General features: G+C 40.8%; 1 protein-coding gene across 1 annotated transcript in view; it reads left to right on the top strand.

The window, feature by feature from the left end:
* Window positions 1-2,536: 2,536 nt before the first annotated feature.
* Window positions 2,537-27,969, top strand: part of LOC140481748 (uncharacterized) — a 47,914-nt gene continuing 22,481 nt past the window's right edge. Inside the window, exons 1-12 of the mRNA XM_072578284.1 lie at window positions 2,537-2,577; window positions 5,218-5,335; window positions 7,326-7,457; window positions 11,677-11,802; window positions 11,999-12,076; window positions 13,835-13,960; window positions 15,144-15,260; window positions 17,138-17,269; window positions 19,112-19,231; window positions 20,929-21,060; window positions 23,081-23,212; window positions 24,913-25,044. Coding sequence (XP_072434385.1) covers window positions 2,537-2,577; window positions 5,218-5,335; window positions 7,326-7,457; window positions 11,677-11,802; window positions 11,999-12,076; window positions 13,835-13,960; window positions 15,144-15,260; window positions 17,138-17,269; window positions 19,112-19,231; window positions 20,929-21,060; window positions 23,081-23,212; window positions 24,913-25,044 — 1,386 coding nt within the window. The remainder of the gene's footprint in view (window positions 2,578-5,217; window positions 5,336-7,325; window positions 7,458-11,676; window positions 11,803-11,998; window positions 12,077-13,834; window positions 13,961-15,143; window positions 15,261-17,137; window positions 17,270-19,111; window positions 19,232-20,928; window positions 21,061-23,080; window positions 23,213-24,912; window positions 25,045-27,969) is intronic.

Genomic DNA, 27,969 nt, shown 5'->3' with positions numbered 1-27,969 from the left:
AATGTGAAATTGTTAATTTTAGAAGAGAGCGCAGAAGAACAAGATGTTATTTGAATGGAAAGAAAAACTGCAGAAAGCTGCAATACAAAGGGACTGGGGGGGGGGGGGGGTGCTACTTGTGCATGAAACTTAGAAAACTAGCACACAAGTACAGCAGGTAATCAGGAAGTCGAATGGAATAATGGTCCTTAGTTCAAAGGGGTTGGAGAAGTAGTGTAGACAAGTCTTACTGCAGTTGTAAAAAGTGTTGGTGAGACCACATCTGGAATACTGAGCATAGTTTTGGTTCTCATATTTAAAGAAAGATATCACTTCATTGGAGGCAATTCACGAACGCATGCTAACTTTGTCCAATCACTTTAAGATTTACCAGATGTTCTGTTTTTACACCTTCTACAATTTACCCGTTCTGGTGTTGGGCTACTTGGTCTGTAACTCAATGTTTTATTTTCTCTGCTTCCTTCTTTAAATCATTGATGGTTACTTTTTTCACCCTCCACTCTGTAGGAACTGCCCCAGAGTCACTTCCTTTAATACACCAGGATATGGATTCAGGCACTGCAGATTTCTCAGCCTTTTACCCTTTTGATTTCTGTCACATCCTTTTAGTTATTATTTAGTTATTATTGTTAATTTCCTTCAATTCCTCCCAATTCCTTCAATTCCTCCCAATTCAGTGGAAATTTGGTTGTCTAATATTTCTCTTTTGTGAAGAGAGAATCAAAATAGATGTTTAATTCTTCTGCCATCCCTATGTTCCCCATTATAATTTCCCCAATTCTGAGTACTAAGGGGCATAAATTTGTCTTCACTAATCTGATTCTCTTCACATATTTACAGAAGCATTTACAGTCAGTTTTGATGTTCCTTGCAAGCTTACTCCCATGCTTTATTTCCCACCTCTTTGTCAATTTTTATATCCTCTTTAGCTAAATTCCAAACTTGGTCCTCAGGCTTGCTGCTTTTTCTGCTGTTCCTACACCTCTGCTTTTTGATCTAACCATCTCCCTAATTTATTTTATATCATTAGATTAGATTCCTTACAGTATGGAAACAGGCTCTTCAGCCCTATACTTTGAAGAATAAGCCACCCAGAGCCATCCCCTACCCTATATTTGCCCCTGACTAATACACCTAACACTATGGGCAATTTAGCATTAGCCAATTCAGCTAACCAGCACATCTTTGGACTGTGGGAGGAAACCAGAGCAACCAGAGGAAACCCACGCAGACCCAGGGAGAAAGTGCAAACTCCACACAGACAGTTGCCCGAGATAGGAATTGAACCTGGGTCCCTGACACTGTGAGGCAACAGTGCTAACCACTGAGCCACTGTGCCACCCCATCATGTTTGAGTTCCCTTTACTGTTTTCCTTTTGTATCAATAATCTTTGTACTTCCTTCATTATAAACCATAGCCTATCCATTGCCAACCCAATTTGTCATTGCCAACTCCTACTTCATACCTTCATGGTTCCCTTTATTGAGATTTAGGAGCCTAGATTCAGAGTCAATGTCTTCCGTCTCCAGCTCAATGAACAATTCTATCATTTTATCTTTGATCTTCCCTAAAGCACCCTGCACAACATTATTGTTAATTCATCCATTCTCATTGCACAATGCACAGACTAGGATCATCTGATCTTCAATCTATCAATTCATAAATCAACGCATATATTATCCAGGGAATTCTCTTCCACTGTATTATTATTTATTTGGTTTGTTGAATCAAAATGTAGATTAATGTTGCCAATGTTTACAGTTGTACACATATTGCATGTATCGAACAATGCTATTAGTGCTATGTGTTTCCATGATCATGACATACTGACAGTTATGGAGATCTGGCTGCGGATGAATAGAAAATGGAATCTGAACACCAGGGATATTCAATATTTTGGAAAGATAGATAAACAGTGAAAGGAGGTGAGGTAGCATTGTTAGTAAGGGAAGATATTGGCTTAGAAATCATAATATGGAATTTCTTGAGGAGTGAGTGGAGTACCAAAGGACAGAAACGTTGATGGGGGGTTGTCTAAGGTCCCCAAACAGTAACATCAGAGTAAGGGAAAGCATTAATCAAAAGATTGGAGACACTGTCAATAAGGGGGCAGTAACTCTCACTTCACTTCTGGAATTCAGCCCTTTTGAACATGATTGGAACAAGGCTCCAGTGAGGCCTTGGTTATTGCTGAATAATTGCCACACACTTTGCTGAGTTGGAACTAATTTGGTATTCCTTCCTTGTTGCTGGCTCAAAGACCTGGATCTCCCTCCCTAACAGGACTGTGGATATTCCGACAGCCCCGCCCTGTGGCAGTTCATGATGGTGGCTCACTACTGCCCTCTCAAGGGCAATCAAGGAAGCACAATAAACGCTCAGTGGTGATCACATCCCATTAATGTCTAAGAAAACGAATGCCATCTTTTTATTTGTAAACACAGAAATATATACCAAGCCAACAAAGTTTGAAAAGAAAAAAATTGATCCAAACCTTAGCAACACTTGAAAGTCCAGAGGAAGACGAAAACCAAGATGAAGCAGCAGGGATCTCCTCAGAGCTGCCAGTTCCTCAGGTAATTATCAACTGCCCAAACTGGAGTCTCACTGCAATCCTTCAAGAGTGAAATGATTAACTAATAGGAGGGGTGACTCATGTGTATTTGAGGTTGATGGGTCAAGGCATGTGTGTGGTGATTTTGTACATACACAGCAGAATGCAGAGTATTCATAGCCCCGTCCAGATCATTTCTGATTTTCATGTTCTTTTGGTGTTGTTTAATTTAACCAGGGCGTCTTGAGTAACTGCATCAGCAGTTTTATTGTCAATTGTAATTAGAGGCATTAGATTGAAAGACCTGAATTTCTGATGAAGCTTGAAACAGGACATGGGGTAGAAGGGAGAGTGTGCTCTGGACAGCCTTTAACATATAACAACATGTAACAGTGTAATGTGTGGGGTATGGAGACTGCACACCAAATGCTTTCATGGCCTGCAAAGGGGTGGGCTCGATGATGTGGATTCACTCCACCTGTGAGGCCTCTTAAAGGCAGCAAATCGTTTTGGTGGCGCAGTGGCAATGTAACTGAGCAATAATTCAGAATTTCAGGTGTGCGGTCTGGGGCCTGGGTTCAGATCCCACCACAATAGCAGCTAGAATTTAAAATCAAAACTAAAACTTTGTTTGAGTAATCAAGGCCATAAAACCATTGTTAATTCTCAGAAGAATCTATTTGATTCACCAATACCCTTGAGGGAAGGAAATTTGACACCTTCACTTAATCCGGCCTACACATCAGTCCACATCCACAGTAAGGTGGTTGACTCTTCACTGCTCTCTGAAATGACCCAACTAGCCGCTCATGTCAAGTTCAATTAGGGATGGGCAACAAATGCTGGCTTTGTCAACGACACCCAAATCCCTTGAGAGAAGAAAGGAATGAAACAGGGAGGGGTTTTCTGGTTGAATGGCCCACTTCAGAGACCAGGAATAGGGCAGATGTAACTATTATAGTGGCAATTATATACTCCAATATATTGCATTGGCACCACAGAGACACTGGGCCAGATAGTGGATGAGAGGCGTGAGGAAGATATATTTGTTGGTAGCATCACACAGGAGGAGGTGGTTATGGTGAAGAATGATCCTTTGAATATGGAGCATATTCCGTTTCTGAGAGGGAGGGGGAAGAGTGACAGTAGAAACTCAAGGAATGGGTTGGACACAGTTGAACACCCTGTCCACCACAGTGAAGGGCAATCTGCATTGAAGGAGAAGGAAGCCATGTCAGATGTACCATTGTGGAAGGTACATCATCAGCACAAGGTAATGGAGATGAAGGAATTGAGAGAGTGTCATGGAGTCCTTACCGCAGGCATGATGTAAGGAATGAAGTCGAGTGAGCTGTATGTGTCTCTGAGGACCTGTGATGAGCATTAATAGTCACTTATCCCCAGAAACTGAGTCATAACATTTAGGTATACAAAGTGTCATGGACAGATTTGGTGAAGGTAAGCAAATGACAAAAATTGGAAATGAAAATTGTTGATTAATTTTAGTTCCAGGCAAGAGACGGAGCAATTTGGACATAGTTGATAATTCACTGGGTAAAGAGAACGGGAAAAGGAGCCTGAGACTTTCCAAGTATTCTGTTGTTGTATCTTTTGGAATGGACTCCCACATGTCCCCATGATGGATATGAGGCTATCTGGTCTGTGATTCTCTGCTATTTCTCTTCCTCCTTTTTTTCAAATAGTTGGGTTGCATTTGCTGCCTCCAATCAGTAGGAACTGCTCCACAGTCTGTAGACTTGGAGAAGATGACCACCAAAGCATCCGGTGTTTCCAAGGCCCCTCCCTTTAATAGGCAGGGACTGAGTATTTATTAGCCTTTAACCACGTTAATTTCTATAGCATTTTTTTTCTTTAATACTGATTTTCTGGGTCCCTTATCTAACATTTCTTGGTAATTATTTGTGCCCTCTTTAATAATGAGAGTATAAAAGTAGGAGTACAATTCTCTGCCATTTCTTTGTTCCCCGTTGCAATTACCTAGTTTCTGGACTACAATGACATAAATTTATCTCCTCTGATTTTATTCTCTTCACCTATTTATAGAAGTTTTTGTAAGTTAATTTTGTGTGTTCCAGACAAGTGTACTGTCACACTTCAGCTTCCCTTTTTAGGTCAATCTTTTAATCCTCTTCTGCTGAATTCTAAACTGCTTCTAGTCCTCGGGCTTGCTGCTTTTTCTGTTTCTTTTGATCTAATACGCTTCTAAATTTACTTTATGGAAGTCACATTTGAGCCCCAAACAATAGCAGTGCTGGAAGAGAAAGCATTAAAGCAAGAGGTTAGAGACACAAGCAAAACAAGGGCCCTAATTTTCGCTTCACTTCTGGAATTCAGCTCTTTTGAACATGTTGGGAACAAGGCTCTAATGTGGTCTGGTTATTGCTGAACAAATGTCACACACTATGCTGACTTGGAACTAGTCTTTCCTGTTGCTAGGTCAAAGATCTGGATCTCCCTCTCTAACTGAACTGTGGGTATTCCTGTAGCCCTGTCCTGCAATAGTTCAAGCTGGTGGCTCACTACTGCCCTCTCAAGGGCAATCAGGGATGGGCAATAAATGCTTAATCGCATTCACATCCCATTAATGTATAAGAAAACAAGTCCTCTCTTTTTATTCGCAAATATGGAAATATTTATCAAGACAACAAAGTGATGATGTGAATGCATTGAGTCCCTCATCAGCAGCATTTGTAAATCCACAGGAGGATGAAAACCACGATGATGCAGAAGGAAGCTCCACACAAACCTCAGCAGCTCAGGTAATTAGAGTGGTGCTGGAAAAGCACAGCAGGTCAGGCAGCATCCGAGGAGCAGGAAAATTGACGTTTCAGCCCTCAGCCCTTCATCAGGCTTTTGCCCGAAACGTCGACTCTCCTGCTCCTCGGATGCTGCCTGACCTGCTGTGCTTTTCCAGCACCACTCTTATCTTGACTCTAATCTCCAGCATCTGCAGTACCCACCTTTGCCGAGCTCAGGTAATTATTAACTTCCCAAACTGGGATCGTACATCAATAATTCAACATTGAAATGAGTTACCAATAGTATCTGGGAGAGGTTGATGGGTCAGGGCGTGTGTGTAATGACTGCGTACATGCACAGCACAATGCAGTTCTTTCATTACCGCTAAGTGTCATTTCAGAGTTTTCTCTTAATTCGTATTGTTTAATTTAACCAGTGTGTTCGTCGGTTAGTGCCTCACGTCATTCATCAGCAGATTTATTGTCAAATATAATTAGAGGCAGTAGATTGAAAGACCTGGATTTCTCAGACAATTCGGAACAGGGTGTGATTTGGGAGGGAGAGTTTAAGGTGTGCTCTGTGCAGTCCTTCACGTAAAAAACATGTAACAGTGTAATGTTGGGATGTACAGACAGATATGCCAAGACATCTCTTGTTCTGTAAAGGAGTGGGCTAGAGGATGAACCTTTGAACTTGGATTCGGTCAGGACGGAGGATGGAGACAGGGAGACTCCCCTAATTCATTTCTGAGAAGTTTCTATGTTCTTGCAACTTTACTGTGAAACTTTGGTTTCCCCCTATTGATCCATCCTGTTGTGCTATTTTGCTGAATTCTAAACTGCTCCTAGACCTCAAGCTTGCTGATTTTTCTGCTGATCTTTTATATCCCCTCTTTAAATCGAAAGCCTCTTTAATTTGCTTTAACAATGCATGGTTAAGCCACATTACCTCTTTATGTTTGTGTCAAATCAGTGTGAATGATTGTTACAATTCAGGTACACAATCCTTCAATATTAACCATAGCCTTTCCAAGGCCAACTATTTTTGTACAGTTTCCCCCGTCTGTCATTGCCAAATGTAGGCCTCATACCCTCATTAGTTCCCTTTCATTTCATTTCAGTACTCTAGGTTCAGAGGCAACGTCTTCACTCTCCATCAGAAGAAATGATTCTATCATTTCATGTTGGCTCTTCCCTAACAGACTCCAGAAAACAACATTGTTAATTAATCCATTCTTAATAAACAGTCTTAGGATCATCTGGTCTCTGGATGGTTTCTCAATGTATGAATCTAAAAAAAAATCAGCGTTATATTCCAGGAGTTCCTCCTCCACAGTGTTATTGCCAGTTTTGGGCTGTCCAATCTCAAGGTACGTTAACGCTGTCCATGACCACATGCACCCAGTGTAACTCAAGATCCACAGTTATGATATAGTTGGAATTACAGAGACATGGCAGCAGATTAAACAAGGATGGAAATAGAAATGTCGGCGGTAATCAAGATAATAAGGAAAAGTGAGGTGACATTGTCATCAAGGGAGGATATTGCCTTAGAAAATCATAACATGGAATTTTTGGGGGAGTGAGTAAAATTTCAAGGGGCAGAAACATTGATGGGGCTTGGATATAGTAGAAATAGAAGTAGTGAAAGGGAAAGCATTGAATAAGAAATTTAAGACACATGCAATGAGAGGGGAGCAACTCTCATTTCCCTTCTGGAATTCAGCTCTTTTAAACATATTTGAAACAAGGCTCTCATGAGGTTTGGTTATTATTAAACAAACATTCTGTGCAGGATTGGAACCAATCTTTGCTCCTTCCCTATTGCTGCATCAAAGATCTGGATCTCCCTCTCTAACGGAACTGTGGGAATTCCCAAAGCCCTGCCCAGCAGCAGTTCAAAATGGTGGTTCACTACTGCCCACTTAAGGGCAATCAGTGAGGGTGAATAATGTTTACTTCCCTTTAATGTATAAGAAAACAATTCCTCTATTTTTATTTATCAAACCAGAGATATTTATCAAGACGGCAAAGTGTGGATGTGAACGCATTGAGCCTCTCACCAGCAACATTCGTAAATCCAGAGGAGGATGGAAACCAAGATGATGCAGAAGAGAGCTCTGCACAAACCTCAGCAGCTCAGGTAATTATTAACTTCACAAACTGGGATCGCACATCAATAATTCAACATTGAAAAGAGTTACCAATGGGGGAATGTTACTAAAACCTGTTTGAGGTTGATGGGTCAGAGTGTATCTGCAGTGATTTTGTACATGTGCAGCGCAATGCAATTTGTTCATAACCCCTTCAGCATCATTTCAGAGTTTTATTTTCTTTTTGTTTTGTTTAAATTAAACAGGGTGTTCTTGGGTTACTGCCTCAGATCACTAATTGGCATTTTATTACCAATTAGAGGCAGCAGATTGAAAGACCTGGATTTCTGATGATACTTGGAACAGGACATGGGGTGGAATGGAGGTGTTGAGGTGTCTCTATGCAGTCTGTCATACATATACAACATGTAACAGTGTAATATGTGGGCTATGCAGACTGAAACACCAAGCACTCTCATGGTCGGTGAAGAGGTGGTCTAGGTGGATGAACCTGTAAATACAGAGCCTATCGGGGTGAATGGTGGAGGCAACAGGAATCACTTCATCTGTTTTTGAGAGTTGTCTATATTCCCTGCAAGATTATTGTCCCCCCATTCATCCATTCTGTTGTGCAATTTTGCTGAATTTTGAGCTACTCTTTGTCCTCAGGCTTGCTAATTTTTGTGCTGATCATTTATATCTCCTCTTTCAACTGGAAATCACTTTAAGTGTTTCTGGTAGTGCATGGTAAAGACACATCACCTGGTTTATAGTTGTGTGAAAGTAATATTAATAATTATTGAAATACATGTAAACAATGCTTCATTATTAACCATTATCTAACCACTGCCGCCCATTTCAGTAAGTTCCCCAATCCATCAGTGCCAACTTAAATCCCATACCCTCATTATTTCCTTGGCTTACATTCCAGGATCCTGGTTTCAGAGACAAAGTCTTCCTCTCCATCTTCTCAAACAATAGTACCATTTTATGTTTTCGATTTGCAAATGGACTCCAGAAAAACAACCTTGATAATTAATTCATTCTCACTGCACAAAAAACAGCCTCTGATCATCTGATCTCTGGTTGATATCTCAATGTCGAAAAACCATCAGATATATAACCCAGGAATTATTCCTCCATGGTGTTATTGGCAGTTCCTTTTATCCAGTCTAGAGTTGGACTAATGTTGTCACCCCATCATCACATCCGTACACTTATTGCATGTGTCTAACAAGGATACCAGTGCCAAGCTATATCCACAGTTATAATATAGTTGCCATTATGGAGAGTTAACTGCATGTTAACTGCAAGGATCGAAACTTGAACCTCCAGTGGTATTCAATATATTGTTCGGACAGACAAACAGGGAAAGGAGGGTGGCTAGTGTTACCGGTCAGGGAGGATATTGTTTTAGAAAAACATAATATGCCTTTTTTCTGACGTGAATGTGTTACCAAGGTGCAGAAAATTTTGTGGGACTTGTATATAGGCCTCAAACAGAAGCAGCTGTGAAAGAGAAAGAATTAAACAAGAGGATTAAACAATAGGAGGGCCGAAACTCTCACTTCTCTTCAGGAATTTAGCTCTTTTGAAGATGTTTGGAACAGGGTACTAGTGAGGTCTGATTATTACTAAATAAATGACACACACAGTGATGACTTGGAACCAATCTGTGTTCCTTCCCTGAAGCTTGGTCAAAGATCTGGATCTCTCTCTTTTGACGGACTCTGGGTATTCCTGAAGCCCTGCCCTGCAGCAGTTCCAGATGATGGCTCATTACTGCCCTCTCAAGGGCAATCGTGGAAGGGCAACAAATGCTGAATAGTGTTCACATCCCACTGATGTAGAAGAAAACAAATTCTCTCTTTTTATTTGTCAAATCAGAGATATTTATCAAGACGACGAAGTGTGGATGTGAACTCATCAGCAACATTCATAAATCCAGAGGGGGATGGAAACCAAGATGATGCAGAAGAGAGCTCTGCACAAACCTCAAATTATTAATTTGCCTAACTGGGATCGCACATCATTGAAAAGGGTTACCAGTGGGGAAAGTCACTTAAATCTGTTTGAGGTTGATGGGTCAGGGTGTGCGTGCAGTACAATGCAATTTATTCATAATCTCTTCACCGTCATTTCAGAGTTTTATTTTCTTTTGGATTTGTTCCATTTAAGCAGCATGTTCTTGAATTACTGCCTCAGATCACTCCTGTCTTTTTATTGTCAATTTTGGTTAGGAGCAGCAGATCAAAAGACCTTAATTTTTGTCGAAACTTGGAACAGGGCATGGGGTGGGAGAGAGGGTTTGAGATGTGCTCTGTGCAGTCCCAGTCACGTATACAACATGAAACAGTGTAATGTGTGGGCTGTGCAGACTGAAACGCCAAGTGCTCTCATGATCTGTAAAAGGTTGGGCTAGGTGGATAAACCATTGAATACGGAGCCGGTCGGGGTGAATGATGAGACAGTAGGAAACCCTCCATCTGTTTTTGAGAGTTTTCTATGTTCCCTGCAAGATTATTGTTCCCCCATTCATTCATTCTTTTGGACTATTTTGCTCCATCCCAAACTGCTCCTCGTCTGAGGTTGAGGCTTTGTTAGTTTTTCTGCTGATCATTTATATCTCCTCTTTCAACCAAAAGATGCTTTACATTTTTTTTGTAATGCATGATAAAGGCACATCATCTGTTTTGTATTTGTACTAAAATAGTATCAAAAATTATTGAAATACATGTAAACAATGCTTCATTATTAACCATTACCTAACCACTGCCACCTATTTCAGTAAGATCCCCAATCCATCAGGGCCAGCTTCATTAGAAGCAGCAGTTCAAAAGACCTTAATTTTTGTCGATACTTGGAACAGGGCATGAGATAGGAGAAAGGGTTTGAGATGTGCTCTGTTCAGTCTTTCATATATAACAGTGTAATGTGTGGGATGTGCAGACTGTAACACCAAGCCTTTCATGGTCTGTAAAAGGGTAGGTTAGTTGGATGAACCTTTGAATATGGAACCTGTCGGAGTGCATGGTGGAAATAACAGGAATCGACTAATACATTTCTCAGAGTTTTCTATGTTCCCTGCAAGTTATTATTATTATTATTCCCCCTACTAATGCATTCTGTTGCCCTTTTTACTGATTTCTAAACTGCTCCTAGTCCTCAGGCTTGTTGATTTTTAGCTGATCTTCTATATCGCCTCTTCCAATCAAAAACATCCATAATTTTCTATTTAATTTCTAATGTAGGGTTAAGCCAAATTATTCGCTTTATATTTGTGCTAAGTCAGTGTGAGGAATCATTGTAATTCATGCATAGAGTCCATCAATGTTAACAGTAGCCTGTCCACTGCCAACTCTTTTGGTCAGGTTTCCCAATCCATCAGTGCCAACTCAGATCCCCAAATCTCATAGTTCCTTTTAGTTATATTTCTCCACCGACATTTCACGGTCAATATCTTCACTCTCCATCTTAATAAACAATTCTGTCATTTTATGTTTGCTCTTCGCAAACGGACTTGCGGAAACAAAGCTGTTAATTAATCCATTCTCAAACCACAATAAAAATTCTAGGATCATCTGATCTCTGATTGGTTTCTCAATGAATGAGTCTAAAAAGCATCAGACTGTAAATCCAGGAGTTCCTCCTCCACAGTGTTATTGTCAGTTTGGGCTGTCCAATCTCAAGTTAGGTTAATGTTACCCATGATCACATACTTGCAATTATTGCATGTGTCTTACAATGCAGCCAATGCCAACAGATATCCATGGTTCTGGTATAGTTGCAATTATGGAGATATGGCTGCAGGTTAAACAAGGATGGAAATGGAAATGTCACCGGTATTCAAGATAATGTAATGACAGACACATAGGGAAAGGAAGTGAGGTAACATTGTTATTAAAGGAGGATGTTGGCTTGCAAAATCTTAACATGGAATTTTTGGGCAGCGAGTAAAATGTTGAGGGCAGAAACATTGATTGGACTTGGATATAGACTCCCAAACAGTCTGGTTCCAAATCAGCACAGAGTGTTTTGTTTAATAATAACCAATGTTTGTTCCATCCCTGTTGATGCATCAAAGACCTGTATCTCCCTCTCAAACTGAACTCTGGGTATTCCTAAAGCCCTGTTCAGGAATAGTTCAAGATGGTGAATCACAACTGCCCCCCCTCAGGGCAATCAGGGGGAGGCAATAAATGCTCAGTGTTGTTTACATCCCATTAATGTGCAAGAAAATAAATCCTCTCTTTTTATTTATCAAACTAGAGATATTTATCAAGACGGCGAAGTGTGGATGTGAACATATTGAGATCAGCAGCATTTGTAAATCCAGAGGGGGGTGAAAACCAAGATGGTGCAGAAAAGAGCTCCGCACAAACCTCAGCAGCTCAGGTAATTATTAACCTCCCAAACTGGGATCGCACATCAATAATTCAATATTGAAAAGAGTTACAAATGGGGAATGTCACTAAAATCTGTTAAAGGTTGTTGGGTCAGAATGTGTGTGCAGCAAAATGTAGTTTATTCATAATTTCTTCAACGTCATTTCAGAGTTTCATTATCTTTTGGTTTTGTTTCATTTAAACAGGGTGTTCTTGAGTTCCTGCCTCAGATCGCTTTTGGCATTTTATTATCAATTATTATTAGGCGGGACGACGGCTCAGTGGTTAGCACTGCTCCTTCACAGCACCAGGGACCCAGGTTTGATTCCAGCCTTGGGTGACTGTCTGTGTGGCGTTTGCACAATCTTCCTGTGTCTTCATGGGTTTCCTCCAGATGCTCCGATTTCCTCCCACAATCCAAAGCCGCGCAGGGCAGGTGAATTGGCCATGCTAAATTATCCATCGTGTTCGGTGCATCAGTCAGAAGGAAATGGGTCTGGGTGGGTTACTCTTCGGAGGGTTGGTGTGGACTTGTTGGGCTGAAGGGCCTGTTTCCAAACTGGAGGGAATCTAATCTATAGTTAGAGGCAGCAGATCGAAAGACCTGGATTTTTGTCGATGCTTGAAACAGGGCATAGGGTGGGAGGGGGGGTGTCTGAGATGTGCTCTGTTCCATTTTTCATGTATACAATGTGTAACATTGTAATGTGTGGGCTGTGCAGACTGAAACATCAAATGCTTCATGGTCTGTAAAAGGGTGGGCTAGATAGATGAACCTTTGAATACGGAGCCTGTCGGAGGCCATGTTGGAGACAACAGGAATCCTCTGATACATTTCTCCGAGTTTTCTATGTTCCCGGCAGGGTTTTAGTCATAATTATTATTCCCCCAACTAATACATTCTGTTGTGATTTTTGCTGATTTCTAAACTGCTCCTACTCCTCAGGCTTGCTGATTTTTAGCCGATCTTCTATAACTCCTCTTCCAATCAAAAGTCTCCATGATTGTGTTGTGTTTATAACGTCCAGTTAAGCCACATTTCTTGCTTTATATTTGTGCTAAGTCCATGTGAGGATCCATTGTAATTTATGCATACAATCTGTCAATATTACAGTACCCTAGCCACTGCCAACTCTGTTGGTAAGGTTTCCCAATCCATCATTGCCAAATCAGATCTCAGAACTTCATGGTCCCTTTTAGTTACATTTCACAACCGACATTTCAAAGTCAATATCTTCACTCTTCACCTTAATAAACAATTCTGTCATTTTTGCTTGCCCCTAGCGAACGGACTCTCAGAAACAAAGCTGTTAATTAATCCATTCTCAAAACACATCAAAAATTCTAGGATCATCTGATCTCTGATTGATTTCTCAATGAATGAGTCTAAAAAGCATCAGACTGTAAATCCAGGAGTTCCTCCTCCACAATGTTATTGCCAGTTTGGGCAGTCCAATCTCAAGTTAGGTTAATGCTACCCATGATGACATTCTTGCAATTATTGCATGTGTCGAACAATGCAGCCAATGCCAAAAGATATCTACGGTTATGGCAGAGTTGCAGTTGCGGAGATATGGCTGCAGGTTAAACAAAGATGGAAATGGTAATGTCAACGGTATTCAAAATTATGTAATGACGGACAAATAGGGAAAGGAGGTGAGGTAACATTGGCATTAAAGGAGGATATTGGCTTGGAAAATCATCATATGGAATTTTTGGGGAGTGAGTGAAATATTGAGGGGCAGAAACATTGATGGGACTTGGATATAGACTCCCAAACAGTCTGGTTCCAAGTCAGCACAGAGTGTTTTGTTTAATACTAACCAATGTTTGTTCCATCCCTGTTGATGCATCAAAGACCTGTATCTCCCTCTCAAACTGAACTCTGGGTATTCCTAAAGTCCTGTCCTAGAATAGTTCAAGATAGTCGCACACAACTGCCCCCTCCAGGGCAATCAGGGAGAGGCAATAAATGGTCAGTGTTGTTTACATCCCATTAATGTGCAAGAAAATAAATCCTCTCTTTTTATTTATCAAATTAGAGATATTTATCAAGACGGCGAAGTGTGGATGTGAACATATTGAGATCAGCAGCATTTGTAAATCCAGAGGAGGATGGAAACCAAGATGATGCAGAAGAGAGCTCCGCACAAACCTCAGCAGCTCAGGTAATTATTAACCTCCCAAACTGGGATCGCACATCAATAATTCAACATTGAATACAGTTACCAATGGGGAATGTCACTAGAATCTGTTTGAGGTTGATGGGTCAGGGTGTGTGTGCAGCACAATACAGTTTATTCATAATTTCTTCAACATCATTTCAGAGTTTTATTTTCTTTTGGTTTTGTTCCACTTAAACAGGATGTTCTTGAATTACTGCCTCAGATCACTCTTGGCATTTTATTGTCAATTATAGTTAGAAGCAGCAGATCAAAAGACCTTAATTTTTGTCGATACTTGGAACATCGCATGAGATGGGATGGGGGGTCTGAGATGTGCTCTGTTCAGTCTTTCCTGTATACGGTGTGTAACAGTGTAATGTGTGGTCTGTGCAGACTGTAACACCAAGCCTTTTATGTTCTGTAAAAGGGTGGGCAAGATGGATGTCCACCATCTAATGTCCACAACATTAGACTAATGTTGTCACCCCATCATCACATCCGTACACTTATTGCATGTGTCTAACAAGGATACCAGTGCCAAGCTATATCCACAGGTATAATATAGTTGCCATTATGGAGAGTGAAGTGCATGTTTATTGCAAGGATGGAAACCTGAACCTCCAATGGTATTCAGTATATTGTTCGGTCAGACAAATGGGGATGGGAGAGGGGGCTGGTGTTGTCGGTCAGGGAGGATATTGTTTTAGGAAAACATAAAACGACATTTTTTGTTGTGTGGGTGTGTTACCAAGGTGCCGAAACTTTAGTGGGACTTGTACATAGGCCTCAAACAGTAGCAGCGGTGAATGAGAAAGAATTAAGCAAGAGGATTAAACACATTGGCAACAGGAGGGCAGAAACACTCACTTCTCTTCAGGAATCTAGCTGTTTTGAACATGTTTGGAACAGGGTACTAGTGAGGTCTGATTATTGCTAAATAAATGACACACACAGTGATGACTTGGAACCAATCTGTGTTCCTTCCCTGAAGCTTGGTCAAAGATCTGGATCTCTCTCTTTTGACGGACTCTGGGTATTCCTGAAGCCCTGCCCTGCAGCAGTTCCAGATGATGGCTCATTACTGCCCTCTCAAGGGCAATTGCAGAAGGGCAACAAATGCTGAATAGTGTTCACATCCCACTGATGTAGAAGAAAACAAATTCTCTCTTTTTATTTGTCAAATCAGAGATATTTATCAAGACGACGCAGTGTGGGTGTGAACTCATCAGCAGCATTCGTAAATCCAGAGGGGGATGGAAACCAAGATGCAGAAGAGAGCTCTGCACAAACCTCAGCAGCTCAGGTAATTATTAGCTTCCTTCACATCAATAATTCAATATTGAAAAGAATTACCAATGAGGAACATCACTAAAACCTGTTTGAGGTTGATGGGTCACGGTGTGTGTGCAGTCATTTTGTACATGTTAAGTACAATGCAGTTTATTCATAACCCCATCAGCATCATTTCAGAATTTTATTTTTTTCCGGTTTTGTTTAAATTAAACAGGGTTTTCTTGAGCTACTGCCCCAGATCACTAATCAGCATTTTACTATCGATTATAGTTTGAGGCAGCAGATCGAAAGACCGAGACTACTCAAGATACCTGGAACAGGACATGGGGGGGGATAGAGGTGTTGAAGTGTTCTCTGTGCAGTCAGTCACATATACGACATGTAACAGTAATGTGCAGACTGAAACACCAGATCCTTTGTAGAGGGGTGGGCTAGCTGGATGAACCTTTGAATATGGAGCATGTCCTGGTGGGAGATGCCGACAACAGGAATCCGCTCATCTGTTTCTGAGAGTTTCCTGTTTTCCCTGCAAGTTTATTGTGATAATTATTATTCCCCTGATTGATCCATTCTGTTGTTCATTTTCATTGAATTCCAAATTGATTTGAGTCCTCAGGCTTGCTGATTTTTCTGCCGATCTTCTATATCTCCTCTTCCAATCAAAAGTCTCCATGATTGTGTTGTTTTTCTAATGCCCAGTTAAGTCACATTGCCTGCTTTATACTTGTGCTGGGTTCGTGTGAGCAATCATTGTAATTCATGCACATAATCCGTCAATATTAACCATAGCCTATCCACTGCCAACTCTTTTGGTAAGGTTTCCCAATCCATCATTGCCAATTCCGATCTCAGAACCTCATAGTTCCTTTCAGTTACATTTCAGAACCCACATTTCAAAGTCAATACCTTCACACTCCATCTTAATAAACCATTCTACCATTTCATAACAGCTCTTCTCTGACAGACTGTATGAAACAACACTTAATTAATACATTCTCATTGCACAACAAACACTCCAGGATCACCTGACCTCTGACTGGTTTCTCAATGCATGAGTCTAAAAAGCATCAGATGTTTAATTGAGGAGTTCCTCCTCCACAGTGTTATTGTCAGTTTGGGCTGTCCAATCTCGAGTTAAGTTAACGCTATCCATGATCACATGCACCCAGTGCAAATCAAGATCCACAGTTATGATATAGTTGCAATTACAGAGACATGGCAGCAGATTAAACATGCATTGGAAATAGAAATGTCGGCAGTAGTCAACGTAATGGAAGGACAAACGAATAAGGAAAGGTCAGATAACACTGTCATCGAGGGAGGATATTGGCTTGTCATATCATAATATGGAAGTTTTGGGGGAGTGAGTGAAATATTGAGGGGCAGAAGCATTGTTATCGTTTGTATACAGACCGCAAACAGTAGAAGTGGTGCAAGGGAAAGCATTAAAAAAAAGATTGAAGACACATGCATCGAAAGGGCAGTAATTCTCACTTCAGCAACTCAGCTCATTTAAACATGTTTGAAACAAAGTTCTCGTGAGGTCTGGTTATTATTAAACGAAACATGTTATGCTAAGTTGAAATCCATCTGTATACCTTCCCTTTTGCTGCATCATAAATCTAGATCTCCCTCTCAAACTGAGCTGTGGGAATTCCTAAAGGATCCTGGAATGTGAGTCATCCTAACAATGAAGGGTATGGGGTTTTAGTTGTCACTGATGGACTGGAGATCACACTAAAATCGTATGATCCCCAATAGTTCAAGCTGGTGACTCACTACTGCCCTCTCAAGGGCAATCACGGAGGGGCAATAAATGCTGAATAGTGCTCATATCTCATTAGTGTAAAAGAAAACAAATCCTCTCTTTTTTATTTGTGAAATCAGAGGTATTTATCAAGACGGCGAAGTGTGGATGTGAACGCATTGAGGCAGTCATCAGCAGCATTTGTAAATCCAGAGGAGGATGAACACCAAGATGATGCAGAAGAGAGCTCCGCACAAACCTCAGCAGCTCAGGTAATTATTAACCTCCCAAACTGGGATCGCACAAACATTGAAAAGAGTTACCAATGGGAATATCAGTAAAACCTGTTTGAGTTGATGGGTCAGGGTGTGTGTGCTGTGATTTTGTACATACACAGCATGGTGCAGTTTATTCATAACCCCATCAGCATCATTTCAGAGTTTTATTTTCTTTTGGGTTTGTTTAAATTAAGTAGAGTGGTCTTGAGTTACTGCCTGAGATCACTAATGAGCATTTCATTATCAATTAGAGGCAGCAGATCAAAAGACCTGGAGTTGTGATGGTACTTGGAACAGGATGTGGGATGGGGTGGAGGTGTTGTGGTGTCTCTGTGCAGTCCCTGTCACATATACAATGTATAACAGTGTAAAGTGTGGGCTGTGCAGTCTGAAATGCCAAGCACTCACATGGTTGGTAAAGGGGTGGGCTAGGTGGATAAACCATTGAATATGGAGCCACTCGGGGTGAATGGTGAGACAGTAGGAACACCTCCATCTGTTTTTGAGAGTTTTCTATGTTCCCTGCAAGATTATTGTCCCTCCATTCGTCCGTTCTTTTGGACTATTTTGCTCCGTCCCAAACTGCTCCTCGTCTGAGGTCGAGACTTTGTTAGTTTTTCTGCTGATCATTTATATCTCCTCTTTCAACCAAAAGATGCTTTACATTTTTTTTGTCCTGCATGATAAAGGCACATCATCTGTTTTGTATTTGTACTAAAATAGTATCAATAATTATTGAAATTCATGTAAACAATGCTTCATTATTAACCATTACCTAACCACTGCAACCTATTTCAGTAAGTTCCCCAATCCATCAGTGCCAACTTAAATCCCATACCCTCATTGTTTCCTTGGCTTACATTCCAGGATCCTGGTTTCAGAGACAGCATCTTCCTCTCCATCTTCATAAACAATTCTATCATTTTATGTTTGCCATTCGCTAACAGACTGCAGAAAAACAACTTTGTTAATTAATCCATTCTCACTGCACAATAAATAGCCTCTGATCATCTGATCTCTGGTTAATATCTCAATGAGTGTGTCTCAACACCACCAGATATATAATCAAAGAATTATTCCTCCATGGTGTTATTGGCAGTTCCTTTTATCCAGTCTAGAGTTAGACTAATGTTGTCACCCCATCATCACATCCGTACACTTGTTGCATGTGTCTAACAAGGATACCAGTGCCAAGCTATATCCACGTTATAATATAGTTGCCATTATGGAGAGTTAACTGCACGTTAACTGTAAGGATCGAAACCTGAACCTCCAGTGGTATTCAATATATTGTTCAGACAGACAAACAGGGAAAGTAGGGCGGCTAGTGTTATCGGTCAGGGAGGATATTGTTTTAGAAAAACATAATATGCCTTTTTTCTGTCGTGAATGTGTTACTAAGGTGCCGAAAATTTAGTGGGGTTTGTATATAGGCCTCAAACAGAAGCAGTGGTGAAAGAGAAAGAATTAAACAAGAGGATTAAACACATAGGCAATAGGAGGGCCGAAACTCTCACTTCTCTTCAGGAATCTAGCTCTTTTGAAGATGTTTGGAACAGGGTACTAGTGAGGTCTGATCATTTCTAAATTAATGACACACACAGTGATGACTTGGAACCAATCTGTGTTCCTTCCTTGATGCTTGGTCAAAGATCTGGATCTCTCTCTTTTGACGGACTCTGGGTATTCCTGAAGCCCTGCCCTGCAGCAGTTCCACATGATGGAACACCACTGCCCACTCAAGGACAATTGTGAAAGGGCAAAAAATGCTGAATAGTGTTCACATCCCACTCATATAGAAGAAAGCAAATTCTCTCTTTTTATTTGTCAAATCAGAGATATTTATCAAGACGACGAAGTGTGGATGTGAACTCATCAGCAACATTCGTAAATCCAGAGGAGGATGGAAGCCAAGATGATGCAGAAGAGAGCTCGGCACTAACCTCAGCTGCTCAGGTAATTATTAGCTTCCCAAACTGGGATCACACATCAATAATTCAACATTGAAAAGGGTTACCAATGGGGAATGTCACTAGAATCTGTTTGAGGTTGATGGGTCCGGGTGTGTGTGCAGTACAATGCAGTTTATTCATAATTTCTTCAACATCAAATGAAAGTTTTATTTTCTTTTGGTTTTGTTCCACTTAAACAGGATGTTCTTGAGTTACTGCCTCAGATCACTCTTGGCATTTTGTTATCAATTCTATTTAGAAGCAGCAGATCAAAAGACCTTAATTTTTGTCGATACTTGGAACATGGCATGGGATAGGAGAAAGGGTTTGAGATGTGCTCTGTTCAGTCTTTCATGTATAACAGTGTAATATGTGGGATATGCAAAGTGTAACACCAAACCTTTCATGGTCTGTAAAAGGGTAGGTTAGTTGGATGAACCTTTGAATATGGAACCTGTCGGAGTGCATGGTGGAAATAATAGGAATCGACTAATACATTTCTCAGAGTTTTCTATGTTCCCTGCAAGTTATTATTATTATTATTCCCCCAACTAATGCATTCTGTTGCCCTTTTTACTGATTTCTAAACTGCTCCTAGTCCTCAGGCTTGCTGATTTTTAGCTGATCTTCTATATCCCCTCTTCCAATCAAAAACATCCATAATTGTTTATTTTCTAATGCAGGGTTAAGCCAAATTATTCGCTTTATATTTGTGCTAAGTCAGTGTGAGGAATCATTGTTATTCATGCATAGAGTCCATCAATGTTAACAGTAGTCTGTCCACTGCCAACTCTTTTGGTCAGGTTTCCCAATCCATCATTGCCAACTCAGATCCCCAAATCTCATAGTTCCTTTTAGTTATATTTCTCCACCGACATTTCATGGTCAATATCTTCACTCTCCATCTTAATAAACATTTCTGTCATTTTATGTTTGTTCTTCGCAAATGGACTTGCGAAAACAAAGTTGTTAATTAATCCATTCTCAAAACACAATAAAAATTCTAGGATCATCTGATCTCTGATTGGTTTCTCAATGAATGAGTCTAAAAAGCATCAGACTGTAAATCCAGGAGTTCCTCCTCCACAGTATTATTGTCAGTTTGGGCTGTCCAATCTCGAGTTAAGTTAATGCTACCCATGATCACATTCTTGCAATAATTGCATGTGTCTTACAATGCAGCCAATGCCAACAGATATCCATGGTTCTGGTATAGTTGCAATTATGGAGATATGGCTGCAGGTTAAACAAGGATGGAAATGGAAATGTCACCGGTATTCAAGATAATGGATTGACAGACAAGTAGGGAAAGGAAGTGAGGTAACATTGTTATTAAAGGAGGATATTGGCTTGCAAAATCTTAACATGGAATTTTTGGGGAGTGAGTGAAATATTGAGGGGCAGAAACATTGATGGGACTTGGATCTCGACTCCCAAACAGTCTGGTTCCAAGTCGGCACAGAGTGTTTTGTTTAATAATAACCAATGTTTGTTCCATCCCTGTTGATGCATCAAAGACCTGTATCTCCCTCCCAAACTGAACTCTGGGTATTCTTAAAGCCCTGTCCGGGAATAGTTCAAGATGGTGACTCACTACTGCCCTCTCCAGGGCAATCAGGGGGAGGCAATAAATGCTCAATAATGTTTACATCCCATTAATGTACAAGAAAACAAATGCTCTCTTTTTATTTATCAAACCAGAGATATTTATCAAGACGGCAAAGTGTGGATGTGAACACATTGAGTCCCTCATCAGCAGCATTCGTAAATCCAGAGGGGGATGAAAACCAAGATGATGCAGAAGAGAGCTCCGCACAAACCTCAGCAGCTCAGGTAATTATTAACTTCCCAAACTGGGATCACACATCAATAATTCAACATTGAATAGAGTTACCAATGGGAACTGTCACTAGAATCTGTTTAAGGTTGTTGGGTCAGAGTGTGTGTGCAGCACAATGCAGTTAATTCATAATTTCTTTGATGTCATTTCAGAGTTTTATTTTCTTTTGGTTTTGTATCATTTAAATAGGGTGTTCTTCAGTTCCTGCCTCAGATCGCACTTGGCATTTTATTATCAATTGTTTTTAGGTGGCACGACGGCTCAGTGGTTAGCACTGCTCCTTCACAGCACCAGGGACCCAGGTTTGATTCCAGCCTTGGGTGACTGTGTGGCGTTTGCACATTCTTCCTGTGTCTTCATGGGTTTCCTCCAGATGCTCCGATTTCCTCCCACAATCCAAAGCCGTGCAGGGCAGGTGAATTGGCCATGCTAAACTATCCATCGTGTTCGGTCCATCAGTCAGAAGGAAATGGGTCTGGGTGGGTTACTCTTCAGAGGGTTGGTGTGGACTTGTTGGGCTGAAGGGCCTGTTTCCAAACTGGAGGGAATCTAATCTATAGTTAGAGGCAGCAGATTGAAAGACCTGGATTTTTGTCGATGCTTGAAACAGGGCATAGGGTGGGAGGGGGTGTGTCTGAGATGTGCTCTGTTCCATTTTTCATGTATACAATGTGTAACATTGTAATGTGTGGGCTGTGCAGACTGAAACATCAAATGCTTCATGGTCTGTAAAAGGGTGGGCTAGATAGATGAACCTTTGAATACGGAGCCTGTCGGAGGCCATGTTGGAGACAACAGGAATCCTCTATTACACTTCTCCGAGGTTTCTATGTAATAATTAGTCATAATTATTATTCCCCCAACTAATACATTCTGTTGTGATTTTTGCTGATTTCTAAACTGTTCCTACTCCTCAGGCTTGCTGATTTTTAGCCGATCTTCTATAACTCCTCTTCCAATCGAAAGTCTCCTTGATTGTGTTGTGTTTATAATGCCCAGTTAAGCCACATTTCTTGCTTTATATTTGTGCTAAGTCCATGTGAGGAACCATTGTAATGTATGCTTACAATCTGTCAATATTACAGTAGCCTATCCACTGCCAACTCTGTTGGTAAGGTTTCCCAATCTATCATTGCCAATTCAGATCTCAGAACTTCATGGTCCCTTTTAGTTACATTTCACAACCGACATTTCAAAGTCAATATCTTCACTCTTCACCTTAATAAACAATTCTGTCATTTTTGCTTGCCCTGCGCAAATGGACTCTCGGAAACAAAGCTGTTAATTAATCCATTCTCAAAACACATCAAAAATTCTAGGATCATCTGATCTCTGATTGGTTTCTCAATGAATGAGTCTAAAAAGCATCAGACTGTAAATCCAGGAGTTCCTCCTCCACAATGTTATTGTCAGTTTGGGCTGTCCAATCTCGAGTTAGGTTAATGTTACCCATGATCAGATTCTTACAATTATTGCATGTGTCTTACAATGCAGCCAATGCCAATAGATATCCATGGTTCTGGTATAGTTGCAATTATGGAGATATGGCTGCAGGTTAAACAAGGATGGAAATGGAAATGTCAACGGTATTCAAAATTATGTAATGACGGACAAATAGGGAAAGGAGGTGAGGTAACATTGGCATTAAGGGAGGATATTGGCTTGGAAAATCATAACATGGAATTTTTGGGGAGTGAGTGAAATATTGAGGGGCAGAAACATTGATGGGACTTGGATATAGACTCCCAAACAGTCTGGTTCCAAGTCAGCACAGAGTGTTTTGTTTAATAATAAACAATATTTGTTCCATCCCTGTTGATGCATCAAAGACCTGTATCTCCCTCTCAAACTGAACTCTGGGTATTCCTAAAGCCCTGTCCTCGAATCGTTCAAGATAGTGGCTCACAACTGCCCCCTCCAGGGCAATCAGGGAGATGCAATAAATGCTCAATGTTGTTTACATCCCATTAATGTGCAAGAAAACAAATCCTCTCATTTTATTTATCAAACCAGAGATATTTATCAAGACGGCAAAGTGTGGATGTGAACACATTGAGTCCCTCATCAGCAGCATTCGTAAATCCAGAGGGGGATGGAAACCAAGATGATGCAGAAGAGAGCTCTGCACAAACCTCAGCAGCTCAGGTAATTATTAACCTCCCAAACTGGGATCGCACATCAATAATTCAACATTGAATAGAGTTACCAATGGGAACTGTCACTAGAATCTGTTTGAGGTTGATGGGTCAGGGTGTGTGTGCAGCACAATACAGTTTATTCATAATTTCTTCAACATCATTTCAGAGTTTTATTTTCTTTTGGTTTTGTTCCACTTAAACAGGATGTTCTTGAATTACTGCCTCAGATCACTCTTGGCATTTTATTGTCAATTATAGTTAGAAGCAGCAGACCAAAAGACCTTAATTTTTGTCGATACTTGGAACAGGGCATGAGGGGGGATGGGCGGTCTGAGGTGTGCTCTGTTCAGTCTTTCATGTGTAACATTGTAATGTGTGGTCTGTGCAGACTGAAACACCAAGCCTATCATGGTCTGTAAAAGGGTGGGCTAGATGGATGAACCTTTGAATATGGAACCTGTCAGAGTGCATGGTGGAGACTTCAGGAATCCACTAATACGTTTCTCAGAGTTTTCTATGTTCCCTGCATGTTTTTAGTCATAATTATTATTCCCCCAACTAATGCATTCTGTTGCGCTTTTTACTGATTTCTAAACTGCTCCTAGTCCTCAGGCTTGCTGATTTTTCTCCAATCTTCCAATCTCCTCTTCCAATCAAAAACATCCATAATTGTTTATTTTCTAATGCAGGGTTAAGCCACATTGCTTGCTTTATATTTGTGCTAAGTCAGTGTGAGGAATCATTGTAATTCATGCATACAGTCTGTCAATGTTAACAGTGGCCTATCCACTGCCAACTCTTTTGGCAAGGTTAACCAATCCATCATTGCCAACTCAGATCCCCAAATCTCATAGTTACTTATAGTTACATTTCACGACGCACATTTCAAAGTCAATATCTTCACTCTCCATCTTAATAAACAATTCTGTAATTTTACGTTTGCTCTTTGCAAACGGAATCTCAGAAACAAATCTGTTAATGAATCCATTCTCAAAACACAATAAAAATTCTAGGATCATCTGATCTCTGATTGGTTTCTCAATGAATGAGTCTAAAAAGCATCAGACTGTAAATCCAGGAGTTCCTCCTCCACAGTGTTATTGTCAGTTTGGGCTGTCCAATCTCAAGTTAGGTTAATGTTACCCATGATCACATTCTTGCAATTATTGCATGTGTCTAACAATGCAGCCAATGCCAAAAGATATCCATGGTTCTGGTATAGTTGCAATTACGGAGATATGGCTGCAGGTTAAACAAGGATGGAAATGGAAATGTCAATGGTATACAAGATTATGTAATGACAGACACATAGGGAAAGGAAGTGAGATAACATTGATATTAAAGGAGGATATTGGCTTGGAAAATCATCATATGGAATTTTTGGGGAGTGAGTGAAATATTGAGGGGCAGAAACATTGATGGGACTTGGATATAGACTCCCAAACAGTCTGGTTCCAAGTCAGCACAGAGTGTTTTGTTTAATAATAACCAATGTTTGTTCCATCCCTGTTGATGCATCAAAGACCTGTATCTCCCTCTCAAACTGAACTCTGGGTATTCCTGAAGCCCTGTCCTAGAATAGTTCAAGATAGTGGCTCACAACTGCCCCCTCCAGGGCAATCAAGGAGAGGCAATAAATGCTCAGTGTTATTTACATCCCATTAATGTGCAAGAAAACAAATCCTCTCTTTTTATTTATCAAACCAGAGATATTTATCAAGACGGCAAAGTGTGGATGTCAACATATTGAGTCCCTCATCAGCAGCATTTGTAAATCCAGAGGAGGATGGAAACCAAGATGGTGCAGAAGAGAGCTCTGCACAAACCTCAGCAGCTCAGGTAATTATTAACCTCCCAAACTGGGATCGTACATCAATAATTCAATATTGAAAAGGGTTATCAATGGGAATATAAGTAAAGCCTGTTTGAGGTTGTTGGGTCAGGGTGTGTGTGCAGCACAATGCAATTTATTCGTAATTTCTTCAACGTCATTTCAGAGTTTTATTTTCTTTTGTTTTGTTTCATTTAAACAGGGTGTTCTTGAGTTCCTGCCTCAGATCACTAATTGGCATTTATTATCAATTATAGTTAGAGGCAGCAGATCGAAAGACTTGGATTGTTGTCGATATTTGGAGCAGGTGGGAGAGAGGATTTGAGATGTGCTCTGTTCAGTCTTTCATGTATATAATGTGTCACAGTGTAATGTGTGGGCTGTGCAGACTGAAACACCAAGTGCTTCATGGTCTGTAATAGCGTTGGCTAGATAGATGAACCTTTGAATACAGAGCCTGTCAGAGTGCATGGTGGAGACAACAGGAATCCTCTCATAAGTTTCTCAGAGCTTTCTGTGTTCCCTGCAAGTTTTTAATCATAATTATTATTCCCCCTACTAATGCATTCTGTTGTGGCTTTTGCTGATCTCTAAACTGCTCCAAGTCCTCAGGCTTGCTGATTTTTAACTGATCTTCTCCATCTCCTCCTCCAATCGAAAACCTCCAAACTTGTTTATTTCCTAATGCGTGGTTAAGCCACATTGCTTGTTTTATATTTGTGCTAAGTCAGAGTGAGGAATCATTGTTATTCATGCATAGAGTCCATCAATGTTAACAGTAGCCTATCCACTGCCAACTCTTTGGGTAAGGTTTCCCAATCCATCATTGCCAACTCAGATCCCCAAACCTCATAGTTCCCTTTTAGGACCCACATTTCAAAGTCAATATCTTCACTCTCCATCTTAATGAACAATTCTATCATTTTATGTTATCTCTTCTCTAACAGACTCCAGGAAACAACGCTGTTAATTAATCCATCCTCATGGCACCACAAACATTCTAGGATCATCTGATCTCTGATTGGTTTCTCAATGAATGAGTCTAAAAAGCATTAGATTTGTAATCCAGAAACTCCTCCTCCACAATATTATTGCCAGTTTGGGCTGTCCAATCTAGAGGTCAGTTAATGCTGCCCATATCACATTCTTGTAATTATTACATGTGTCTTACAATGCAGCCAATGCCAAACAATATCCACGGTTCTGGTATAGTTGCAATTACGGAGCTGTGGCTGTAGGTTAAACAGAGATGGAACTGGAAATGTCAGCGGTATTCAAGATTCTGGAAGGACAGACAAATAGGGAAAGGAGGTGAGGAAGCATTATCATTAAGGGAGGATATTGGCTTGGAAAATCATAATATGGAATTTCTTTGGGGATGAGTGAAATGTCGAGGGGCAGAAACATTGATGGGATTTGTATATAGACTCCCAAACAGTAACAGTGGTGTAAGGGATTGCATTGAACAAGTGATTGAAGACACCTACAATGAGAGGGCAATAACTCTGACTTCACTTCAGGAACTCAGCTCATTTAAACATGTTTGGAACAAGGCTCTTGTGAGGTCTGGTTATTGTTGATTTAAACACTCTGTGTTGACTTGGAGCCAATCAGTGTTCCCTTCCTGTTTCTGGGTCAAAGATCTGGATGACTAGGGAAGGAATAGGTCCAATCAAGGATAGTAATGGGAAGTTGCGTGTGGAGGCTGAAGAGATTGGGGAGGCGCTGAATGAATACTTTTCGTCAGTATTCACTCAGGAACAGGACATTGTTGTCGATATAAATACTGAGGCACGAATAAGTAGAATGGATGGCTTTGAGATATGTAGAGAAGAGGTGTTGGAAATTCTGGCAAGGGTGAAAATAGATAAGTCCCCTGGGCCTGATGGTATTTATCCTAGGATTCTCTGGGAAGCAAGGGAGGAGATTGCAGAGCCATTGGCCTTGATTTTTGTGTCCTCTTTGTCGACAGGAGTAGTGCCAGAGGACTGGAGGCTAGCAAACGTGGTTCCCTTGTTCAAGAAGGGGAGTAGGGATAATCCTAGTAACTATAGGCCAGTGAGTCTCACTTCTGTTGTGGGCAAAGTCTTAGAGAGAATTGTAAGGGATAGGATTTATGCACATCTGGATAAGAGTGATGTGATCAAGGCTAGTCAGCATGGTTTTGTGAAGGGCAGGTCGTGCCTCACAAACCTTATTGAATTCTTTGAGAAGGTGACTAAGGAGGTAGATGAGGGGAAAGCGGTACATGTGGTATATATGGATTTTAGTAAGGTGTTTGATAAGGTCCCCCATGGTAGGCTACTGCAGAAAATACAGAGATATGGCATTGAAGGTGAGTTGGAGGTTTGGATTAGGAATTGGCTCTCTGGAAGAAGACAGAGGGTAGTAGTTGATGGCAAAGGTTCATCTTGGAGTGCCGTCACTAGCGGTGTTCCGCAAGGATCTGTTTTGGGACCATTGCTGTTTGTCATTTTTATAAATGACCTGGAGGAAGGGTTAGAAGGTTGGGTGAGCAAGTTTGCGGATGATACGAAAGTCGGAGGAGTTGTAGACAGTGAGGAAGGATATGGCAGGTTACAGCGGGATATAGAGAAGCTGCAGAGCTGGGCAGAAAGGTGGCAAATGGAGTTCAATGTAGCTAAGTGTGAAGTGATTCACTTTGGTAAGAGTAATAAAAAGATGGATTACTGGGCTAATGGTAGACTACTTGGTAGTGTGGAAGAGCAGAGGGATCTTGGTGTCCATGTACACAGATCTCTGAAAGTTGCCACCCAGGTAAATAGTGCAGTGAAGAAGGCATATGGCGTACTGGCTTTTATTGGTAGAGGAATTGAGTTCCGGAGTCCTGAGGTCATGCTGCAGTTGTATAAGACTCTGGTGCGGCCGCATCTGGAATATTGTGTGCAGTTTTGGTCGCCATACTATAGGAA

The sequence above is a fragment of the Chiloscyllium punctatum genome, chromosome 10, assembly GCF_047496795.1.
Source record: "Chiloscyllium punctatum isolate Juve2018m chromosome 10, sChiPun1.3, whole genome shotgun sequence".
In the NCBI taxonomy this organism is placed as follows: Eukaryota; Metazoa; Chordata; class Chondrichthyes; order Orectolobiformes; family Hemiscylliidae; genus Chiloscyllium; species Chiloscyllium punctatum.
Note: the sequence above shows the minus strand (reverse complement) of the source record. Positions and strands in the feature narration are given on the sequence as shown.